Raw genomic sequence first — 20,717 nt, forward strand, 5'->3', positions numbered from 1 at the left:
GAGGGTGGTGGACATCCATAAACACGTATGAGGGTGGTGGACGTCCATAAACACGTATGAGGGTGGTGGACGTCCATAAACACGTATGAGGGTGGTGGACATCCATAAACACGTATGACGGTGGTAAACATCCATAAACACGTATGAGGGTGGTGGACGTCCATAAACACGTATGAGGGTGGTGGACGTCCATAAACACGTATGAGGGTGGTGGACATCCATAAACATGTATGACGGTGGTAAACATCCATAAACATGTATGACGGTGGTAAACATCCATAAACGTATAAGTGTGGTGGTCGTCCATAAACATGTTTAAGGGTAGTGGACATCCATGAACATGTATGAGAGTGGTGGACATCCATAAACATGTGTGAGAGTGGTGGACGTCCATGAACATGTGTGAGAGTGGTGGACGTCCATAAACATGTGTGAGAGTGGTGGACATCCATAAACATGTGTGAGAGTGGTGGACGTCCATGAACATGTGTGAGAGTGGTGGACATCCATAAATGTGTATGAGGGTGGTGGACATCCATAAATACATATGAGGGTGGTGGACATCCATAAATACATATGAGGGTGGTGGACTAAATTTCCCAAGGAGAATGAATGTGGTTAATAAGTATTTGTCACACAATGGATTCAGATGCCTTCATGACAACTTGTGGAACATTTTATTTTATTTACTTCAATTGAGCCGCTTTGTCCTAGATGTGTCAATAAGGAAGAAGTCAAACAGGAAGTAGTAAATCAGGAAGTAGTCAATCAGGAAGTAGTCAGTCAGGAAGTAATCAATCAGGAAGTCAATAAGGCAGAGTAATGCACGTGATGTACCTTCGTCCACTGTAGCCCGCGGTACACTGGCACTGCCCGGAGATATGGTCGCACAGTCCACCGTTACGACAAGAGCAGTCTTTGCTGCAGTTGATGCCGTACTTGCCTGCGTGGCACGGCTGGGCACAGACAGAGCCCTGGAAACAAGCAGAGATATACATCTTTCTCATGCAGAGACATGAATGACAATGACAACCAGATAAAATGTTCATGAAATGTTCATGAAAATAAGAATGAGAGTAACAAGGAGAACAATAATTAAAATGTCCATTAAGAATGAGACTGATAATAGATATGGTAAGGATGTTGGAACACAATAGAATGCTGAAAGCCACACCCTCTTTAGGGATAACCATTAGGACACTGTCATTGGCTCATAGTCAAAAACTCTTATCCAATAAGATTAATATTTGTCAGATCCTTTATGATGTATGTTTTATAACAGGCCCACAATAATAATGACTAAATTTAGATTTATTCGGTTGTTTTCGTTGATATATATTTCAGAAACAGTTTTTAGGTTGAGAACGTACCTACAGAATCAGCTAATTGCATTGCTAGCATAAAGAAATTGAGTGTGGTAAAAGATGGTTTCAGCAGATAGTTGTCAATGACAGTATATTTGGATTGACATCCATACAAACATAATACTCATACATTTGGATTGACATCCATACAAGCATAATACTCATACATTTGGATTGATATCCATACAAACAAAATACTCATATATTTGGTTTGACACCATAACACATCCATACAAACATCCCACTCAGACTTTTACCTAAACAAAGGGTGAAATACTCAAAACAATTCTAGCCTAAATGTAGGCACATTTTTCTGGGGGGCAATGAAGAGATTCACAAGCTGTTCTCTAAGGCATCTTTCCATCAAGCGTTGTCATGTCATTTTGGTTGTTTCGTAGCGATCTATTAACCTCTTTACTGCATTTAAAATACAATTAAGACTGACAATAATAATTAAAAATGAAAAAGACAAAGAGAATGATCTGGTCAAGTCTTCTCACGGTCAAAATGCATGTCATAACAACAAATACCCCAAAAAACTGACCCACACAATGAAAGAGATAGCAGTTGAAAAACAAACATAAAAATACTATCTTCAGGCTAGTTGGTGGGGGAGGGGTTATAATGAGGACCTGGGTATTTGGCGAGGAAAGGGGGGTTATGGTCAGGACCTGGGTATTTGGCGAGGAAAGGGGGGTTATGGTCAGGACCTGGGTATTTGGCGAGGAAAGGGGGGTTATGGTCAGGACCTGGGTATTTGGTGGGGGAGGGGGGTTATGGTCAGGACCTGGGTATTTGGTGGGGGAGGGGCGTTATAGTCAGGACCTGGGTGGGTATTTGGTGGGAGAGGGGGTTATAGTCAGGACCTGGGTGGGTATTTGGTGGGGGAGGGGGTTATAGTCAGGACCTGGGTGGGTATTTGGTGGGGGAGGGGGGTTGCGCTCACACAGGTTGGGAATCAGGGGAGGAACTACAACGTTGAATGTTAAAAATGTGCGGACAGCAGGTCCTACCATCCAGCCCGCAGGACAGGAGCAGTCTCCCAAGACGTGGTGACAGACTCCTCCATTCTGACAGGGGCAGTTCTGATCACATTGTTGTCCATGACTACCAGAGGGACACCGCTCTCCGCAGCTACAAGAGACACAGCGTCACCACACAGAGAACACACCCTGGCAGAAGCCTGCTGAGACAGTGTGGGTGTCTACTGTCAATACTCACAAGGCCCCGGAGTACCCTGAGGCACATATACACTCCCCAGTCTCATGGTGGCAGGTGGCCCCGTTCAAACACTGGCATGTGAGCTGGCACGCCTTGCCATAGTGACCTGGCTCACAGGGCTCCTCGCAGCGCCAGCCCTGGTACCCGTCTGTGCACACGCACGCCCCGGTGATGGGGTTACACCGGGCCCCGTTCTGACACTGGCACCGGTTACTGCAGTGGGGTCCCCAGAAGTCACTCTCACAACCTGGGGAAAGACAGACGGGCAGGTGAGTGTACTCTGGCTTCAGACAGACAGTCAAGATAGTGTTGTTGAAGTATGTTAGGACCTATGGTGAGGAGGTCTCTGGGTGGGTGGAAGCCTGGGTTTCTTGTCCCCCAGGATTGTTTATCCATAAACATAAGTTTGCTGCAAACCTTGTTCCAAGGTTTATCATGCAATTTGGGTGGAAGTGTCCAAAAAGGAGGCTACACTGCTGTTTAATTATTCTACTTGTACCTTATGGCCCCAGCTGACAAGATGTTGTCGACACAATTTTATGCACCAAAGAACAATTGTGGGGGTGTGCTTTGTGCTTTGTGCATGTGCTGCTGATTCGATCCTAGTCGCTTGGAAAATAAGGAATACGGAGGAGGAATAATGTAGACCCAGACGTAGTTTGTGGACATGTTTTGATGTAGTTGTGACTGCTGAAACTAAGATAATTCCTACAGTGAGGGGAAAAATTTATTTGATCCCCTGCTGATTTTTTACGTTTGCCCACTGACAAAGAAATTGATCAGTCTATAATTTTAATGGTAGGTTTATTTGAACAGTGAGATACAGATTTTTTTTTTTGAAAAACCCATGTGAAATTTTTTATAAATTGATTAGCATTTTAATGAGTGAAATAAGTATTCATCCCCTCTGCAAAACATGACTTAGTACTTTGTGGCAAAACCCTTGTTGGCAATCACAGAGGTCAGACGTTTCTTGTGGTTGGCCACCAGGTTTGCACACATCTCAGGAGGGATTTTGTCCCACTCCTCTTTGCAGATCTTCTCCAAGTCATTAAGGTTTCAAGGCTGATGTTTGGCAACTCAAACCTTCAGCTCCCTCCACAGATTTTCTATAAGATTAAGGTCTGGAGACTGGCTAGGCCATTCCAGGACCTTAATATGCTTCTTCTTGAGCCACTCCTTTGTTGCCTTGGCCATGTGTTTTGGGTCATTGTAATGCTGGAATACCCAACCACGACCCATTTTCAATGCCCTGGCCAAGGGAAGGAGGTTCTCACCCAAGATTTGACGATATATGGCCCCGTCCATCGTCCCTTTGATGCAGTGACGTTGTCCTGTCCCCTTAGCAGAAAAACACCCCCAAAGCATAATGTTTCCACCTCCATGTTTGACGGTGGGGATGGTGTTCTTGGGGTCATAGCCAGCATTCTTCCTCCTCCAAACACGGCGAGTTAAGTTGATGCCAAAGAGCTCGATTTTGGTCTCATCTGACCACAACACTGAGTCATTCAGATGTTCATTGGCAAACTTCAGACGGGTCTGTACATGTGCTTTCTTGAGCAGGAGGACATTGCGGGCGCTGCAGGATTTCAGTCCATCATGGCGTAGTGTGTTACCAATTGTTTTCTTGGTGACTATGGTCCCAGTTGCATTGAGATCATTGACAAGATCCTCCCGTGTAGTTCTGGGCTGATTCCTCACCGTTCTCATGATCATTGCAACTCCACGATGTGAAATCTTTCATGGAGCCCCAGACCGAGGGAGATTGACAGTTTTTTTTGTGTTTCTTCCATTTGCGAATAATCACACCAACTGCTGTCACCTTCTCACCAAGCTGCTTGGTGATGGTCTTGTAGCCCATTCCAGCCTTGTGTAGGTCTACAATCTTGTCCCTGACATCCTTGGACAGCTCTTTATTCTTGGCCATGGTGAAGAGTTTGGAATCTGATTGATTGACTGTGGACAGGTGTCTTTTATACAGGTAACAAGCTGAGACTAGGAGTACTCCCTTCAAGACTAAAAGACACATGGGAGTCAACTTTCTGATTGAGAGGGGTTAAATATTTATTTCACTCATTAAAATGCTGATCAATTTATAAAATTTTTTACATGGATTTTTTTGTTAAAATAAACCTACCATTAAAATGATAGACTGATCATTTCTTTGTCAGTGGGCAAACGTACAAGATCAGCAGGGGATCAAATATTCACTGTAAGTTAAAAAAAGGCAGTACATTAGGCTATACAGTCAAAATAATACTTTCAAAAATGTACATTTATATTTAATCAACAATGTATATGATTCTAATATTAGTAGGATTATCTAACAAAATGCTCACATTAAACATTCAAACAAATATTCCAATAAATTCAATGAAAAATTACCCCAAAACCATATACCTATTAAAGCCACTAACATAAGCTTTAAAGTTTTCAAATGCTGACAGAAAAATTATGAAACCCGTGGATGAAGAAATGCCCCCATGTCATCCTGGAGCTGGGCCTGCGTGGGTGGTGGAAATTTGTCTGAATCTGGGTGAGGTCTCTGGGTGGGTGGCGCTGGCCTGTGTCAGTCTGGAAGTGGTGGTGTGAATGTTGTGTTAGCCTGTGTGGGCTGAGCAGGCACTAGAACACTGATGAGCTCTGACTGACTGATGGTGGCTGAATGAGGCAGAGTCCCAACTGTCAACCTAGCGCCTTCACCGTGCACTAGCTTTGACCCATGGGGCTCTGGGCAATGGTGGAACCCTATCTATCTAGGGAACAGAGTGCCATTTGGACCCCAGCCAGACTGATGAGTGTTAATAAATGGGCAAACATAAAGCAGAACAGAACCGGGCAACCCAGGCTGAACTCCTTATCCATTAATCTGACAACTGCCCTGGCTCCCTATGGCCCCAACCCCCCCACCACTTCAACCTTAATGTGCCAGGGTGGCTTAACACACACATACACTCCTAACAGCTCAGGGTCATTTGCGTGGCAGCTGCTCCAAACCTCAGGAAACGTATTGATGCTGATCTAGAGAAGACCGAACTGAGAAGTGGTGAGAGTAGTATCTATTAGGATCCCCATCAGCCTGTGTGTGTGCCCAACACACCCTATTCCTCCAGGAGTCCAAACAGAAATCTGAACTCAATACATGGTGTTATGTATAATTACAATGCCTAATAGGCTGGCATAAATCCGATAATAAAAAAACATAACAATTAGAGTGAGAAAGAGGAGTGTAGAGATGGAGATAGAAAGAAAGAAAAGAGAGGGGGTAGAGAGATAGAGAGAGGTTGCCATAGGCAGACATGGCTGTCAAGAGAAGACAGACTTTATGCACACTGCACACAACCTGAGGTGGAAACTGAGCTGCACTTTCTAACCTCCTGCCAAATGTATGACCACATTAGAACCACATATTTTCCTCAGACCTTACAGACCCACAAAGAATTTGAAATCAAAGATGACTCGTTGGCTTGTGCAGTAAGCCCATGATGGAGATTAGAAAAAAAAAAGTGTTAGAAACTATAAAACCTGTGATTGTCATTCATTATTTACAATTTAAATGGTATGTACCATTCAATCATCTATTCATCTTTTGGGGATTGCCAATGTTGTGTTTTCACTGTGACCAAATAGCGTCCATATTGATTTACCTAGAACTACTGGAGCTTCATTGTAAATTACGTAGCAAAATAGAACATTCTGAAAAATTTAAGTACATTAAAAACCTACTTCACAAAACCATGCAATCTTTTATTGTGTATTTGTTATGTTATGGAATGTGTGCAAAGGAGTAAGCTAATTATTGGCAAATGTCTAATTTGTCTTGATGGTGGCACAGGGGGTACCCTGATATAGCATGGAACTGCTTGCAGCTTTATTTTATTTTTGTTTTCACTTTTGTTATTTATTATAGCTTTAGATATTTTTAAATTCCTTTGGCAATGCAAATACATATTTCCCATGCCAATAAAGCACTTTAATTTAAAAATGACTGAAAAGAAAAGAAAGAGGGTATAGGAGGATAAATAGAAGAGAGATAGTGGAGAAATAGAAACAGAGGGGAAGGGGAGGGGGGATAAAGAGAGGAAGGATAGAGAGATAAAGAGAGGGGATGGATAGATAAAGAGAGGAGGGATACAAAGACACTGAAGGGTGAGTTAGAGAGATAATGAGAGTTGGAATAAAGAGAGGAGGGATAGAGAGATAAAGAGAGGAGGGATAGAGAGATAAAGAGAGGAGGGATAGAGAGATAAAGAGAGGATGAATAGAGAGATAAAGAGAGGAGGGATAGAGAGATAAAGAGAGGAGGGATAGAGAGATAAAGAGAGGAGGGATAGAGAGATAAAGAGAGGAGGGATAGAGAGATAAAGAGAGGTGGGATAGAGAGATAAAGAGAGGAGAGATGGAGAGATAAAGAGAGGAGGGATAGAGAGATAAAGAGAGGAGGGATAGAGAGATAAAGAGAGGAGGGATAGAGAGATAAAGAGAGGAGGGATAGAGAGATAAAGAGAGGAGGGATAAAGAGATAAAGAGAGGATGAATAGAGAGATAAAGAGAGGAGGGATAGAGAGATAAAGAGAGGATGAATAGAGAGATAAATAGAGGAGGGATAGAGAGATAAAGAGAGGAGGGATAGAGAGATAAAGAGAGGAGGGATAGAGAGATAAAGAGAGGATGGATAGAGAGATAAAGAGAGGAGGGATAGAGAGATAAAGACAGGTGGGATAGAGAGATAAAGAGAGGAGGGATGGAGAGATAAAGAGAGGAGGGATAGAGAGATAAAGAGAGGATGAATAGATAAAGAGAGGAGGGATAGAGAGATAAAGAGAGGTGGGATAGAGAGATGAGGAGAGGAGGAGAGGAGGGATAGAAAGATAAAAAGAGGAGGAATAGAGATAAAGAGAGGAGGGATAGAGAGATAAAGAGAGGAGGAATAGAGAGAGTAAAAGGGGAGATGTAAGTAATTTAAAAGTATCCTCAGAGTATGATACATTATCCTAAATATTGTAGACAGAGCAGAACTAGGACTAACTAGTTATCATAACCTATAAAGAAAACATTACATTTCACACCCATATAAAGGAAAGAGATTCTCAAACCAACCATAACTAAGCCCTCATCCACTGGGGGAGAACCTAGCAAAAAACCTCTTGAGCCAGCTGGTCTAGCCCAAGGAAGGCAACACAATAAGACCCAAAGAAAAAAGAGAGAACAATTTGGCCCACTGAAAAGAACCAACTATAAAACAAATCAAATTGGAATGCTACCTTCCACTCAACAGAGTACACAGATGCAGATCACATTGAGACAGAGAGCAGAGGCAGAGAACATAGAGGCAGAGACCAGAAAGGCAGAGCAGACAGAGGCATATCTATAAATATACACTCACCTAAAGGATTATTAGGAACACCTGTTCAATTTCTCATTAATGCAATTATCTAATCAACCAATCACATGGCAGTTGCTTCAATGCATTTAGGGGTGTGGTCCTGGTCAAGACAATCTCCTGAATGATTTAATTGATTTAACTGAATGTCAGAATGGGAAAGAAAGGTGATTTAAGCAATTTTGAGCGTGGCATGGTTGTTGGTGCCAGAAGGGCCGGTCTGAGTATTTCACAATCTGCTCAGTTACTGGGATTTTCACGCACAACCATTTCTAGGGTTTACAAAGAATGGTGTGAAAAGGGAAAAACATCCAGTATGCGGCAGTTCTGTGGACGAAAATGCATTGTTGATGCTAGAGGTCAGAGGAGAATGGGCCGACTGATTCAAGCTGATAGAAGAGCAACTTTGACTGAAATAACCACTTGTTACAACCGAGGTATGCAGCAAAGCATTTGTGAAGCCACAACACGCACAACCTTGAGGCGGATGGGCTACAACAGCAGAAGACCCCACCGGGTACCACTCATCTCCACTACAAATAGGAAAAAGAGGCTACAATTTGCACAAGCTCACCAAAATTGGACAGTTGAAGACTGGAAGAATGTTGCCTGGTATGATGAGTCTCGATTTACGTTGAGACATTCAGATGGTAGAGTCAGAATTTGGCGTAAACAGAATGAGAACATGGATCCATCATGCCTTGTTACCACTGTGCAGGCTGGTGGTGGTGGTGTAATGGTGTGGGGGATGTTTTCTTGGCACACTTTAGGCCCCTTAGTGCCAATTGGGCATCGTTTAAATGCCACGGCCTACCTGAGCATTGGTTCTGACCATGTCCATCCTTTTATGACCACCATGTACCCATCCTCTGATGGCTACTTCCAGCAGGATAATGCACCATGTCACAAAGCTCGAATAATTTCAAATTGGTTTCTTGAACATGGCAATGAGTTCACTGTACTGAAATGGCCCCCACAGTCACCAGATCTCAACCCAATAGAGCATCTTTGGGATGTGGTGGAACGGGAGCTTCATGCCCTGGATGTGCATCCCACAAATCTCCATCAACTGCAAGATGCTATCCTATCAATATGGGCCAACATTTCTAAAGAATGCTTTCAGCACCTTGTTGAATCAATGCCACGTAGAATTAAGGCCGTTCTGAAGGCGAAAGGGGGTCAAACACAGTATTAGTATGGTGTTCCTAATAATCCTTTAGGTGAGTGTATATATGTATATATAATATGAGGTGCCTCATCAAGAAGCCATTGAGGAATATACAACTTATAATAATTCCTTTAATATTTCAAAGCTTCAGCTATATCTCAGCAGTAAAAATCATGCAACAGTTGAAAATATTGAATGCATGCATCATCCACAATGCAATGCAGACAAATGGAGCATTCCCAATACATTTTATCGGAGAGCTCCATTGACAACAAATGAGTGTAAGCAATGCATTTGACGCAGTCGGTGGACGCGAGGCGTAACACAGTCGATGGATACGAGGCGTAACGTGCAATAAATGCAGAAATATATTTTACATGTTGTTATGTGATAATCAGAGAACTCAAGGAACAAAGTGAACCAACATGTATATTAAAATGAATATTTGTATCATACTTCATGTCCACATCCTTGCAAAACTGTTCATACCATATAAAATAACATTGGAAATGATATCTGTAACAGCTATTGCACTTCCATGTTAAATGTATTTTGGTTCTGTTTGTTCTGATTCTATGTTCTTTGATCGATTTCACCTGTGTCTTGTTTGCACCCGATTCCCCCTCTATTTAGTTTGCCCAGTTCCCTGTGTTTGGTGTCGGTCATTGTATGTGATGTTGCAGATTGAGTGTGCCTGTGTCCTGCTGCTATAAAATGTGACAGTATCTTTATTTATAAAGTAATGTTTACCTTAGATTTACAATATAATTCATTTAACTTCAGTTATTAACCTTTTATTTTACATTTGCTTTGGCCATGGAAAATGCATTACATGCCACTGATGCCTTGAAATTGAAATAAAATTGAGCGAAAAGAGTAAAAGGAGGAAGAGATAGTAGGTAGAAGAAGATAAAGACAGAAGAGATTGAAGAAAGAGGAAGATGCCAGAAGCAGATTGCATCAGAAAGTTGTCTGGTTCCAGTGAAAACCAGAAATGTGGCCCAGCTGCCCTCAGTGTGACCTCACAGGCGATGCGATGGCGTTTAGAAAACAGCTGCCCTCTCAGTGTGACCTCACAGGTGATGCGATAGGGTTTAGAAAACAGCTGCCCTCTCAGTGTGACCTCACAGGTGATGCGATAGGGTTTAGAAGACAGCTGCCCTCTCAGTGTGACCTCACAGGCGATGCGATAGGGTTTAGAAGACAGCTGCCCTCTCAGTGTGACCTCACAGGCGATGCGATGGCGTTTAGAAAACAGATACGTCTGACGTTAAAAGTTCAGCCATTAACTCCTACTGCTTATGGTTAGGGCTATGGTTAGAGATGTCTAACAACAGAAAACATCAATAATTCTATTTAACATCAAGTCAGCTACGGCCTCGTACTGTTTTTCTCATCATCAGGGGTTCTGGTAAAATAGTCTGTGCAAAATAGGTCACAATTACCGGTTTGAAGGACATTGATAAACATCTTTCCATGATAAAATAAGCCTGGATCTCTGTACAACTTGAGACAGACAACCATAGAATATTATATAGCCTGGCTCCCGCTCCATCCAGCCTGAGTGTCTGGATATTTCTGTCCACCCTGAGACAGACAACCATAGACTATTATATAGCCTGGCTCCCACTGCGTCCAGCCTGGTTTCAGACCCATCATCAGGCCAGCAGGTGCCTGGTTCCCTACTGCTGTGCTTATTGTGTGTGCGTGTATGTGTCTGTATATTTGTGTGAGTATGTGTGTAGCTGTTGGATTCATGCCTGATCCTCCCCCCTGATCACATCCATAAGACATCCTTCCTTAAGGCCCCACCCCCTGATCACAGCCATAAGACAGCCTTCATTAATGTTCCACCCCCTGATCACGGCCATCAGACATCCTTCTTTAAGGCTCCACCCCCTGATCACGGTCATCAGACAGCCTTCATTAATGTTCCATCCCCTGATCACAGCCATCAGATATCCTTCTTTAAGACTCTGCCCCCCTGATCACAGCCATCAAACAGCCTTCATTAAGGCTCCCCTGATAACAGCCATCAGACAGCCTTCATTAAGGCTCCGCCCCCCTGATCACAGCCATCACACAGCCTTCATTAAGGCTCCGCCCCCCTGATCACAGCCATCAGACAGCCTTTATTAAGGCTCCGCCCCCTGATCATAGCCATCAGACAGCCTTCATTAAGGTTATGCGCCAATCATAGCTTTTTTTTTTGCTTAAGTACTTTTGTTTAACCAGAGTTGATTTTCTCAAAACAGTTAACATGAAGACCAAAACTGAAACACATTCGGCAGAAATAAACCATTTTAATTGCAAATGCACTAAGACTCTAAAATATTAAATACATGACAGAAAATAAAATGCTTACATCAAAACCATAAAAGTAATGAAAAGTAATAACAATCAAAGTGTCAATTATGTGTTCCAATAAATAGTAATTACAAATTACAACTAACAACCAATATGGTAAAACCCTTTTTTACAGTTTTCTTGATATTTTGGTCCTTTTGTCCAACCATATTTCAAAATTTTTAACATGCAGGCCAGAACTGAAACACACTTCAATTTTTACCGATTCAGTTTTTTGCAAAAAGCACTGTGATTCTCAGAAACTTTAAATACATGACACAAAATCTATATTGACAGGTAATTAGCGTTTAACGGGTTAGGTAAATATTCTGGCTTCTAGAGGTTTGCAGAATGATTTTGTGGACATTGTTCATAGTACCAGTTTTAGTGTGTTAGCGATTGTGAACTACTGCAATTACAGCCATCCGATGTTATATTTCCTGATCAAGTCACTGGGTCTGGCTGGTTGAAATTCTATATTATTTCCCTCATAAATATGGTTTATAAGGGAATTAATGGTGAAATATTTCCTGTCCTGGTGGCCGTCTGGCAGGGCCACATGCTGGGCGGTTATTCCAGCCTGCTGGGCTCCTGGGGCTAGACAGCTCTGACCAATCACCAATGAGACGGAACGATGCTGCCTGGAGTCAGAGGCTTATTCCACTGGACCATCGTCTTAAGCAGGAAGCCAGGCTGGCTTGGGGGCTGGAGAGGTCTGAATATCAAATCCCAGTGTTCAGGAGGGTAGATCACTTAGCTCAGCATTGGATGCTGTCTTTTGGATGGGAGGTTAAATGGGTGTCCTGACATTTATTCTGGGAGTAGGAGTGTTATCTCTGATGTCCTTGCTAATTGTCATACCAACATGGACACCTAATTATCCCCAGGTTCCGATTGGCTCCTTCACCCCCTCTTCCTACCCTGTAATTGTTCCTTGGGTCATCATTCCTTCGGGTCACTGTCTTAAGGGTTCTCAATCAACTTAAAGGGAAAGATAACCGTAAATAAAGAATAAAAAATAAACACTTCAATATACACTGGTCCAAACAATGATGAGAACTCTTAAATGGGTCTCAATGAACTAAATATATTTAAGATCAAAATCTTTACAGTACATTGTATAATTCTTTGAGAACAAAATAACGTAAAAATGGTCAATGGAAACCAGAATCACCAACCGATTGAGGGATGGATTCAAACTCACAGAGAGAATCAAAGTAAGTAAATCATCACGGCGACTCATAATGTGACTCAGTAGTGTGTATGGCCCCCAAGTGCCTGTATGCACTCCCAACAACATCTGGGCATGCTCCTGATGAGATCGTGGATGGTGTCCTGGGGGATCTCCTCCCAGACCTGGATCAGGGCATCAGTGAGTTCCTGGACAGTCTGTGGTGCTACTTGGCGGTGTCGAATGCACTGATACATAACGTCCCAGAGGTTCTCAATTGGGTTCAGGTCTGGGGAACGTGTGGGCCAGTCTCCTAGTGTTACGGCCTGTTTCCTAGTATCTCCTCCATGCTCTGGAGACTGTACTGGGGGGCACAGCAAACCTTCTTGCAACGGCACATATGGACATGCCATCCTGGAGGAGCAGAACTACCTATGCAACATGAATGGGCTGCAGGTACTGCCTCATGCTACCAGTAGTGGCAAGGACACTAGCAAAACGCAAAAATCAGTCAGGAAGGATAATCAATCAATCAATCAAATTTATTTATAAAGCCCTTTTTACAACAGCAGTTGTCACAAAGTGCTTTACAGAGACACCCGGCCTTAAACCCCAAGGAGCAAACAACAGTAGTGTTGAATTTCATAAGGAGAGAGCAATTGTCTGTGGCCACCACCTGCAAAACCATTCCCTTTTTGGGGGTTGTCTTGCTGTTGCCTCTCCAGTGCACCTGTTGTCACTTCCTCCTAACTGGACAGATTGATATCCCTGAAGTTCAATTGACTTGGTGTTATACTGGGATGATTATGTGTTCACGTTTTTTTGAGCATGGTAATATGCTAAAGTGGAAAGCTGGCTGAGTGAAAAGTGCAGCTCAGGGTAGGAGTGGAAGACATCTCTTTATTTTAATTTTAAAAGTTTCATAAATATTGTCCAAAATTAACATTTGTATTTGCATTCTAACACTCACTGGTTATTCTATTACTTGTGGGGCTTGATGGATATCCCCACTGAATGAGAATATATCCATGTCTGACAATTTGAATGACATAGTAACATCAGTTGGGCAGCGCAGCCTCCGGAGGTTTCCATTCTCCCTGAGACGCTAGCAGACAGTGACTGTGTCCAGCCCAGGGCTCTGTGACCCTGACCGTCAGATTGGGTGGTAATTTAATCCATCTGCTAACCGTGGTGCTGCATATCTGATAGAGCCATTACTGTGCATCAAATGGGCCCTAATATATTGTGTCTCCTGAAACATTCTGTTTTGATATTCCAGTCATCAGGGTTGTCGACCCCAACCGTGACCTCTGGAAATGAAGGCCTCAACCTAACCGTAGATTTGTTCCTCCTTTAACTAGTCTGTCACAAGGTTGAACTAGTTAATGCAATTCATCTTGATTAACAATGTGATTTCTCTGTACTGAATCACGATAAATCAAAATGTTTACATTCAAAAGGCAGTGAACTAAAGGCATGATGCCATTATATCGTAAGAAACAGAAACAAAATCAGAATCTGGATCAGAATGTTTTTAGTAGCTCTTTGCCAAAACAACCCAAATGTTGTTATTTCTATTAATGTTCCTGATGTTTAAGTTCTCCCTTCTAACAGTGGTCTAGAACAGAGGTGTCCAACTGGTTCCATGGAAGACCGATTGTCTGCAGGTTTTCACTCTCACCTTGTCCTTGATTGACTAATTAGGTCACTAATTGGTTAGATTCTAACCTTACCTCATTGTTTAGGTTTGAACTGGGAACCAGTCCATCCATCATCCATCCATCATCTTCCGCTTATCCGGGGCCGGGTCGCGGGGGCAGCAGTCTAAGCAGAGATGCCCAGACTTCCCTCTCCTTAGACACTTCCTCCAGCTCTTCCAGGGGGACACCGAGGCATTCCCAGGCCAGCCGGGAGACATAGTCCCTCCAGCATGTCCTAGGTCTTCCCCGGGGTCTCCTCCCGGTGGGACGGGACCGGAACACCTTCCCAGGAAGGCATTCCGGAGGCATCCGAAACAGATGCCCAAGCCACCTCAGCTGACCCCTCTCGATGTGGAGGAGCAGCGGCTTTACTCTGAGCTCCTCCCGGGTGACCGAGCTTCTCACCCTATCTCTAAGGGATCGCCCAGCCACCCTGCGGAGAAAGCTCATTTCGGCCACCTGTATCCTCAACTGGGAACCAGTTAAAAGGAAAAACTAAAAGCCTACAGATACTTGGCCCTCCGTGGAACACCTCTGGTCTAGAAGCTGGAAAAACTAAAACTGTGCCCTAAACCTTAATTCTGTAACCATAACGCAACAAACTGTAACTACGCATTTCGTTTTTTTGTAGGTAGAGCAAGATGGCATCAATATGAAGAAATTCCAATAAATGACTTCAAATACGTTTACTTGTGCCAATTTCTTTGTTCTTTTACATTATTTTACAGACAATTAGTTATTAAATATTATTTCATATGCAAAATATGTAATTTTACTTCTGTAATGGTCAATTTCCATTAAAAACTAATAGGAAAATGTAAATAATTTCATAATTGTTGGCTTTAGGCTGTCATAAAATGTTTAGTAAAATATAACCTCATGTAATGTTGATATACAAATACAGCTATTTTTGGTGTTTTACATAAATTATTGTCCTTGCTTCACATCTGTAAAATACTTCAAATGCTGTTGCAATTTAGACCCAGTTTAATTCTCTGTATGGTAATTAGAAGGCATTATGGGCGTTCATGTTCTTAAGTGGTGGGCCACAGTGGTACAGACCAAGCACAACATCCTGACTGTCAGGATCTAATGTACAAATGTTTAATTCAATGTTTGCCTCCATTGCACACCAACCAAAGGCTAGATTATAAAAAAGAAGCATTTCTATATGAAAGTGCTAATAGTTATGCTCCACTGGTTTTGGCACACACAGATTGACATTATGCTCAAATAGTCACAATAGCCTATTGGCTACTTGCAAGTTCACAAGTTGCACAGAATATTCAGAACCTTCAGTTTCCACTCAAGAGACTAGACATTTTCTAAGTAACCGAAGAAATTAGAGGGAAGATTGGATTGGTTGTCAGGCTTTGAGGAGTTCTGGTCCTTACTAGTACTTCACTGCACAAACACACACACACACACACACACACTCACAAACACACTCACACTCACAAACACACTCACACTCACAAACACACTCACACACACACACACTCACACACACAGACACACACACACTCACAAACACACACACTCACACACACACACACACTCACACACACACACACTCACAAACACACACACACACACACACACAAACACACTCGCACACAAACACACTCACACACACTCACATACACACTCACACACAAACACACTCACACACACACTATGGCAGGTGAAAAGGGACTTTAATAAGCTATTTAAACGACCTAACGTGCATACCACTGCTTATGTAACCGTGTATACATGTATGCACCCATGTATACACGTTCCTATACCCGTATACACGACGCATCAGTATACACGTTCAGTCCACTGTCATAGACGACCTACCCAGACGACTGAATGCACGTGTATACGCGTGTAGATATTATTCTATACAGCAGAGGGCGCAGTAGCCCGGGGATCTCTACAAATAGGAAGTACACCTCCGACAAAGAGATGAAGAATGGGTTCGTTTTTCTATAGGAGAGTGAAGGTAGTCATTAATCTAACTGGAGGTGCTTGGTTACATGCAATATAGCTAGTTAGCATTGGGTTTTGTTGCCTTGGTTTGCTAGCGACATTGTAATAATTTTTTTCACTCTCGAACATTTCATCAATGTGGCCTTAAACCATCGGCTGTTGGCTATAGCATACAGCCTACATCCTCCCTTCCTAAAACAAAGTTCTTGTCCATTCCTCAATCAAGCTTGTTGTTCCTTAATAATGTTGTGTAGCCCTATAACCGCAACATGTTTTTTAGGCTTATAATTTTTGGTTGACAATTTTTTTGTATTATTGTCTTTGCTATGCTGCTTTCTCTGTATATGTTTTAACGCAAGGAGACTGGGTGGCTAGTTAAAACCACAGACAACGAATTGAAATCGCAGACATCAACATGTTATAATCTACAATTTTGCATCTCTCTTTCAGGTTTCCAATGAAGAATCTATTTTATTTTAGCCTTTTCTGTAAACAGGTCTTCTTTCTCCTACATTTGTCTTCACAGAAAACTGATAGGTCAACCTGTAATGTGTAGTCTATAGCCCTATACATAATTTTTCGGTATTGTAGATATCTTGTAAATGTACATTGTAAATATGGAAATAAATGCTTTAACGACTGGTTAATTACTGGTTATTATTCAATAAATGTACTATATACACATTCAAAAGACACGTTATGTCGTGTCTCTTGAATTTTCAAGCAATCCCTAACATGTGCAGTGTCATATTTCTCGAGAGAATATTATAAATAATTGTGTACTCCTTAAATTTTTTTCATTTTTAAACATTTTGACAATTTCCAGTTTTATATTATCAATACATTTATTTAAATAACAACAGGAAAATTCTAGCCAGCTATGACAACGTGGTTCAACCAACACCCCGCAAATCTAATTAGTCATTTATAGGCTACTTCGTTTAAGAAGGTGAAAAACATCACAGATATGCTATAGTGGAAACTTATCGCAGATAAATAAAATGAAAAGAATGTTATTTGTGTTCGTGTAAAATCAGACATATAGCATGTTGTAATTTTTTCATGCCTTGGCTAAAGAAATATTAAGTCATTTATTTGGGATTGCGATTGGCTGTATTAAGTCTCGAAATTGTGCTGATGTAGGCCTACTGTCAAAATGAACCGCGACTCCAGTCATTCTTCATGTCGGTATAGGTTTCTGGCGACAATTGGCTAAACAATTTGTGCGGTAAAATATGTGCCGGTAAATAAATAAGTTTGTTGCATTACCATGTGGCACAATTGCGATAAACTTAGCATAGATGAATACAAATATATTAAAATAGTCTTACCAAGCTATTAGCTATGTTTTATGCCATTCCTAAACGAATGTGGACGTTGTTTAATTGTGTTTATGGCCATCTTAAATCGATTTAACAGACTAAGTACTAAGTACGATAGGATACTCTGTCATACATAACTCAGAATTGCTTAGGTCTCAGTTTCTAAATCTAGCCTAACTTTATGCTAGAATAGTCACGGCTCCACAAATAGTAATTCCATAACCATTTGGTAACTAAACACCCTCCCTATTATTTTGTATTCCATTCAATTCTAAATGTCTAAATTAATAAAACAGGAAACTATTTTAGCTATTAAGTGGCTTTTTTATCCAGAGTTCTTGTAGCAACAGTTCTTATTTGAAACTGAGATAATCCAAGCAATTCTTAGCGATTGTGACAACTGCGCCCTCAGCTGCCTCTCCTCCCCCTGCAGCAGACAGGCTCCAGCGTTCGACGTCACCGGTCTTCTAACACCACCGCCCATCTCATTATGCATTTCACCTGTGTCTTGTTTAGCGCACCTGGTTCTCATCCTCATTATTCCCCCCAGTATATATGTTCCCTCTGCTTCCCCTGTCTTTGTGTGTTATTGTCTCTCTTATGGAAAAGAGTGCTGTTAAGCTTCGCAGCTGTCTTTCCTATTAAACACAGCAAATACACATCACCTCGTTCTCCTGCTTCTCCTTCCTTCGAAGTCATCACAGCGATTTTTGACAAAGAGAAATTTTGCATTTACCACTCATCAACTGCATATAATTTTATACCCTAGTCAACACAGGGTTGTTCCTTAAAATACTTCCTTGAAGTATATTAAAACAAACAACGTCCAAAAACTGATTTGAATTCAATCATTCACAATTGTGAACCGTGTATATGTGTATGTAGTGTATATCACCGTGTATGCGACCTGTATACGTGTATGTAGTGTATACCACCGCGTATGCGACATGTATAGTGTATGTAGTGTATACCACCGCGTATGCGACCGTGTATATGTGTATGTAGTGTATACCACCGCATATGCGACCTGTATACGCGTATGTAGTGTATACCACCGTGTATGCGACCTGTATACGTGTATGTAGTGTATACCACTGCATATGCGACTTGTATAGTGTATGTAGTGTATACCACCGCGTATGCGACCGTGTATATGTGTATGTAGGGTAAACTACCGCGTATGCGACCGTATATATGTGTATGTAGTGTATACCACCGCATATGCGACCGTGTATATGTGTATGTAGTGTATACCACCACGTATGCGACCGTGTATATGTGTATGTAGTGTATACCACCACGTATGGGGCCGTGTATATGTGTAAGTAGTGAATACCACTGCGTATGCAACCTGTATACGTGTATGTAGTGTATACCACCGCGTATGCGACCGTGTATGTAGTGTATACCACCGCGTATGCGACAGTGTATATGTGTATGTAGTGTATACCACTGCGTATGCGACCGCGTATATATGTGTATGTAGTATATACCACCGCATATGCGACTGCGTATATGTGTATGTAGTGTATACCACCGCGTATGCGACTGCGTATATGTGTATGTAGTGTATACCACCGCGTATGCGACCGCGTATATGTGTATGTAGTGTATACCACCGCGTATGCGACCGTTTATATGTGTATGTAGTGTATACCACCGCGTATGCGACAGTGTATATGTGTATGTAGTGTATACCACCGAGTATGCGACCTGTATACGTGTATGTAGTGTATACCACCGAGTATGCAACCTGTATACGTGTATGTAGTGTATACCACTGCGTATGCGACCTGTATACGTGTATGTAGTGTATACCACCGCGTATGGGACCGTGTATACGTGTATGTAGTGTATACCACCGCGTATGCGACAGTGTATATGTGTATGTAGTGTATACCACCGCGTATGCGACCTGTATACGTGTATATAGTGTATACCACCGCGTATGCGACCTGTATATGTGTATGTAGTGTATACCACCGCTTATGCGACCGTGTATATGTGTATGTAGTGTATACCACCGCGTATGCGACCGTGTATGTAGTGTATACCACCGCATATGGGACCGTGTATATGTGTATGTAGTGTATATCACCGCGTATGCGACCGTGTATATGTGTATGTAGTGTATACCACCGCGTATGCGACCGTGTATGTAGTGTATACCACCGCGTATGGGACCGTGTATATGTGTATGTAGTGTATACCACCGCGTATGCGACCGTGTATATGTGTATGTAGTGTATACCACCGCGTATGCGACAGTGTATATGTGTATGTAGTGTATACCACCGCGTATGCGACCTGTATACGTGTATATAGTGTATACCACCGCGTATGCGACCTGTATATGTGTATGTAGTGTATACCACCGCTTATGCGACCGTGTATATGTGTATGTAGTGTATACCACTGCGTATGCGACCGTGTATGTAGTGTATACCATCGCGTATGGGACCGTGTATATGTGTATGTAGTGTATACCACCGCGTATGTGACCGTGTATGTAGTGTATACCACCGCGTATGGGACCGTGTATATGTGTATGTAGTGTATACCACCGCCTATGCGACCGTGTATATGTGTATGTAGTGTACACCACCACGTATGCGACCGTGTATGTAGTGTATACCATCGCGTATGGGACCGTGTATATGTGTATGTAGTGTACACCACCGCGTATGGGACCGTGTATATGTGTATGTAGTGTATACCACCGCGTATGTCACCGTGTATGTAGTGTATACCACCGCGTATGGGACCGTGTATATGTGTATGTAGTGTATACCACCGCCTATGCGACCGTGTATATGTGTATGTAGTGTACACCACCGCGTATGCGACCGTGTATGTAGTGTATACCATCGCGTATGGGACCGTGTATATGTGTATGTAGTGTACACCACCGCGTATGCGACCGTGTATATGTGTATGTAGTGTATACCACCGCGTATGCGACCGTGTATGTGTGTATATAGTGTATACCACCGCGAATGGGACCGTGTATATGTGTATGTAGTGTATACCACCGCGTATGCGACCGTGTATGTATTGTATACCACCGC

General features: G+C 42.3%; 1 protein-coding gene across 1 annotated transcript in view; it reads right to left on the reverse strand.

Annotated features, from left to right (window-relative positions):
• Positions 1-20,717, reverse strand: part of megf11 (multiple EGF-like-domains 11) — a 289,636-nt gene that overhangs the window by 90,291 nt on the left and 178,628 nt on the right. The window contains exons 7-9 of the mRNA XM_034288058.1: positions 2,586-2,832; positions 2,378-2,498; positions 838-974 (exon numbers count right to left, since the gene is read on the reverse strand). Coding sequence (XP_034143949.1) covers positions 838-974; positions 2,378-2,498; positions 2,586-2,832 — 505 coding nt within the window. The remainder of the gene's footprint in view (positions 1-837; positions 975-2,377; positions 2,499-2,585; positions 2,833-20,717) is intronic.

The sequence above is a fragment of the Esox lucius genome, chromosome 19 (genome assembly GCF_011004845.1).
Source record: "Esox lucius isolate fEsoLuc1 chromosome 19, fEsoLuc1.pri, whole genome shotgun sequence".
NCBI classification, from domain to species: Eukaryota; Metazoa; Chordata; class Actinopteri; order Esociformes; family Esocidae; genus Esox; species Esox lucius.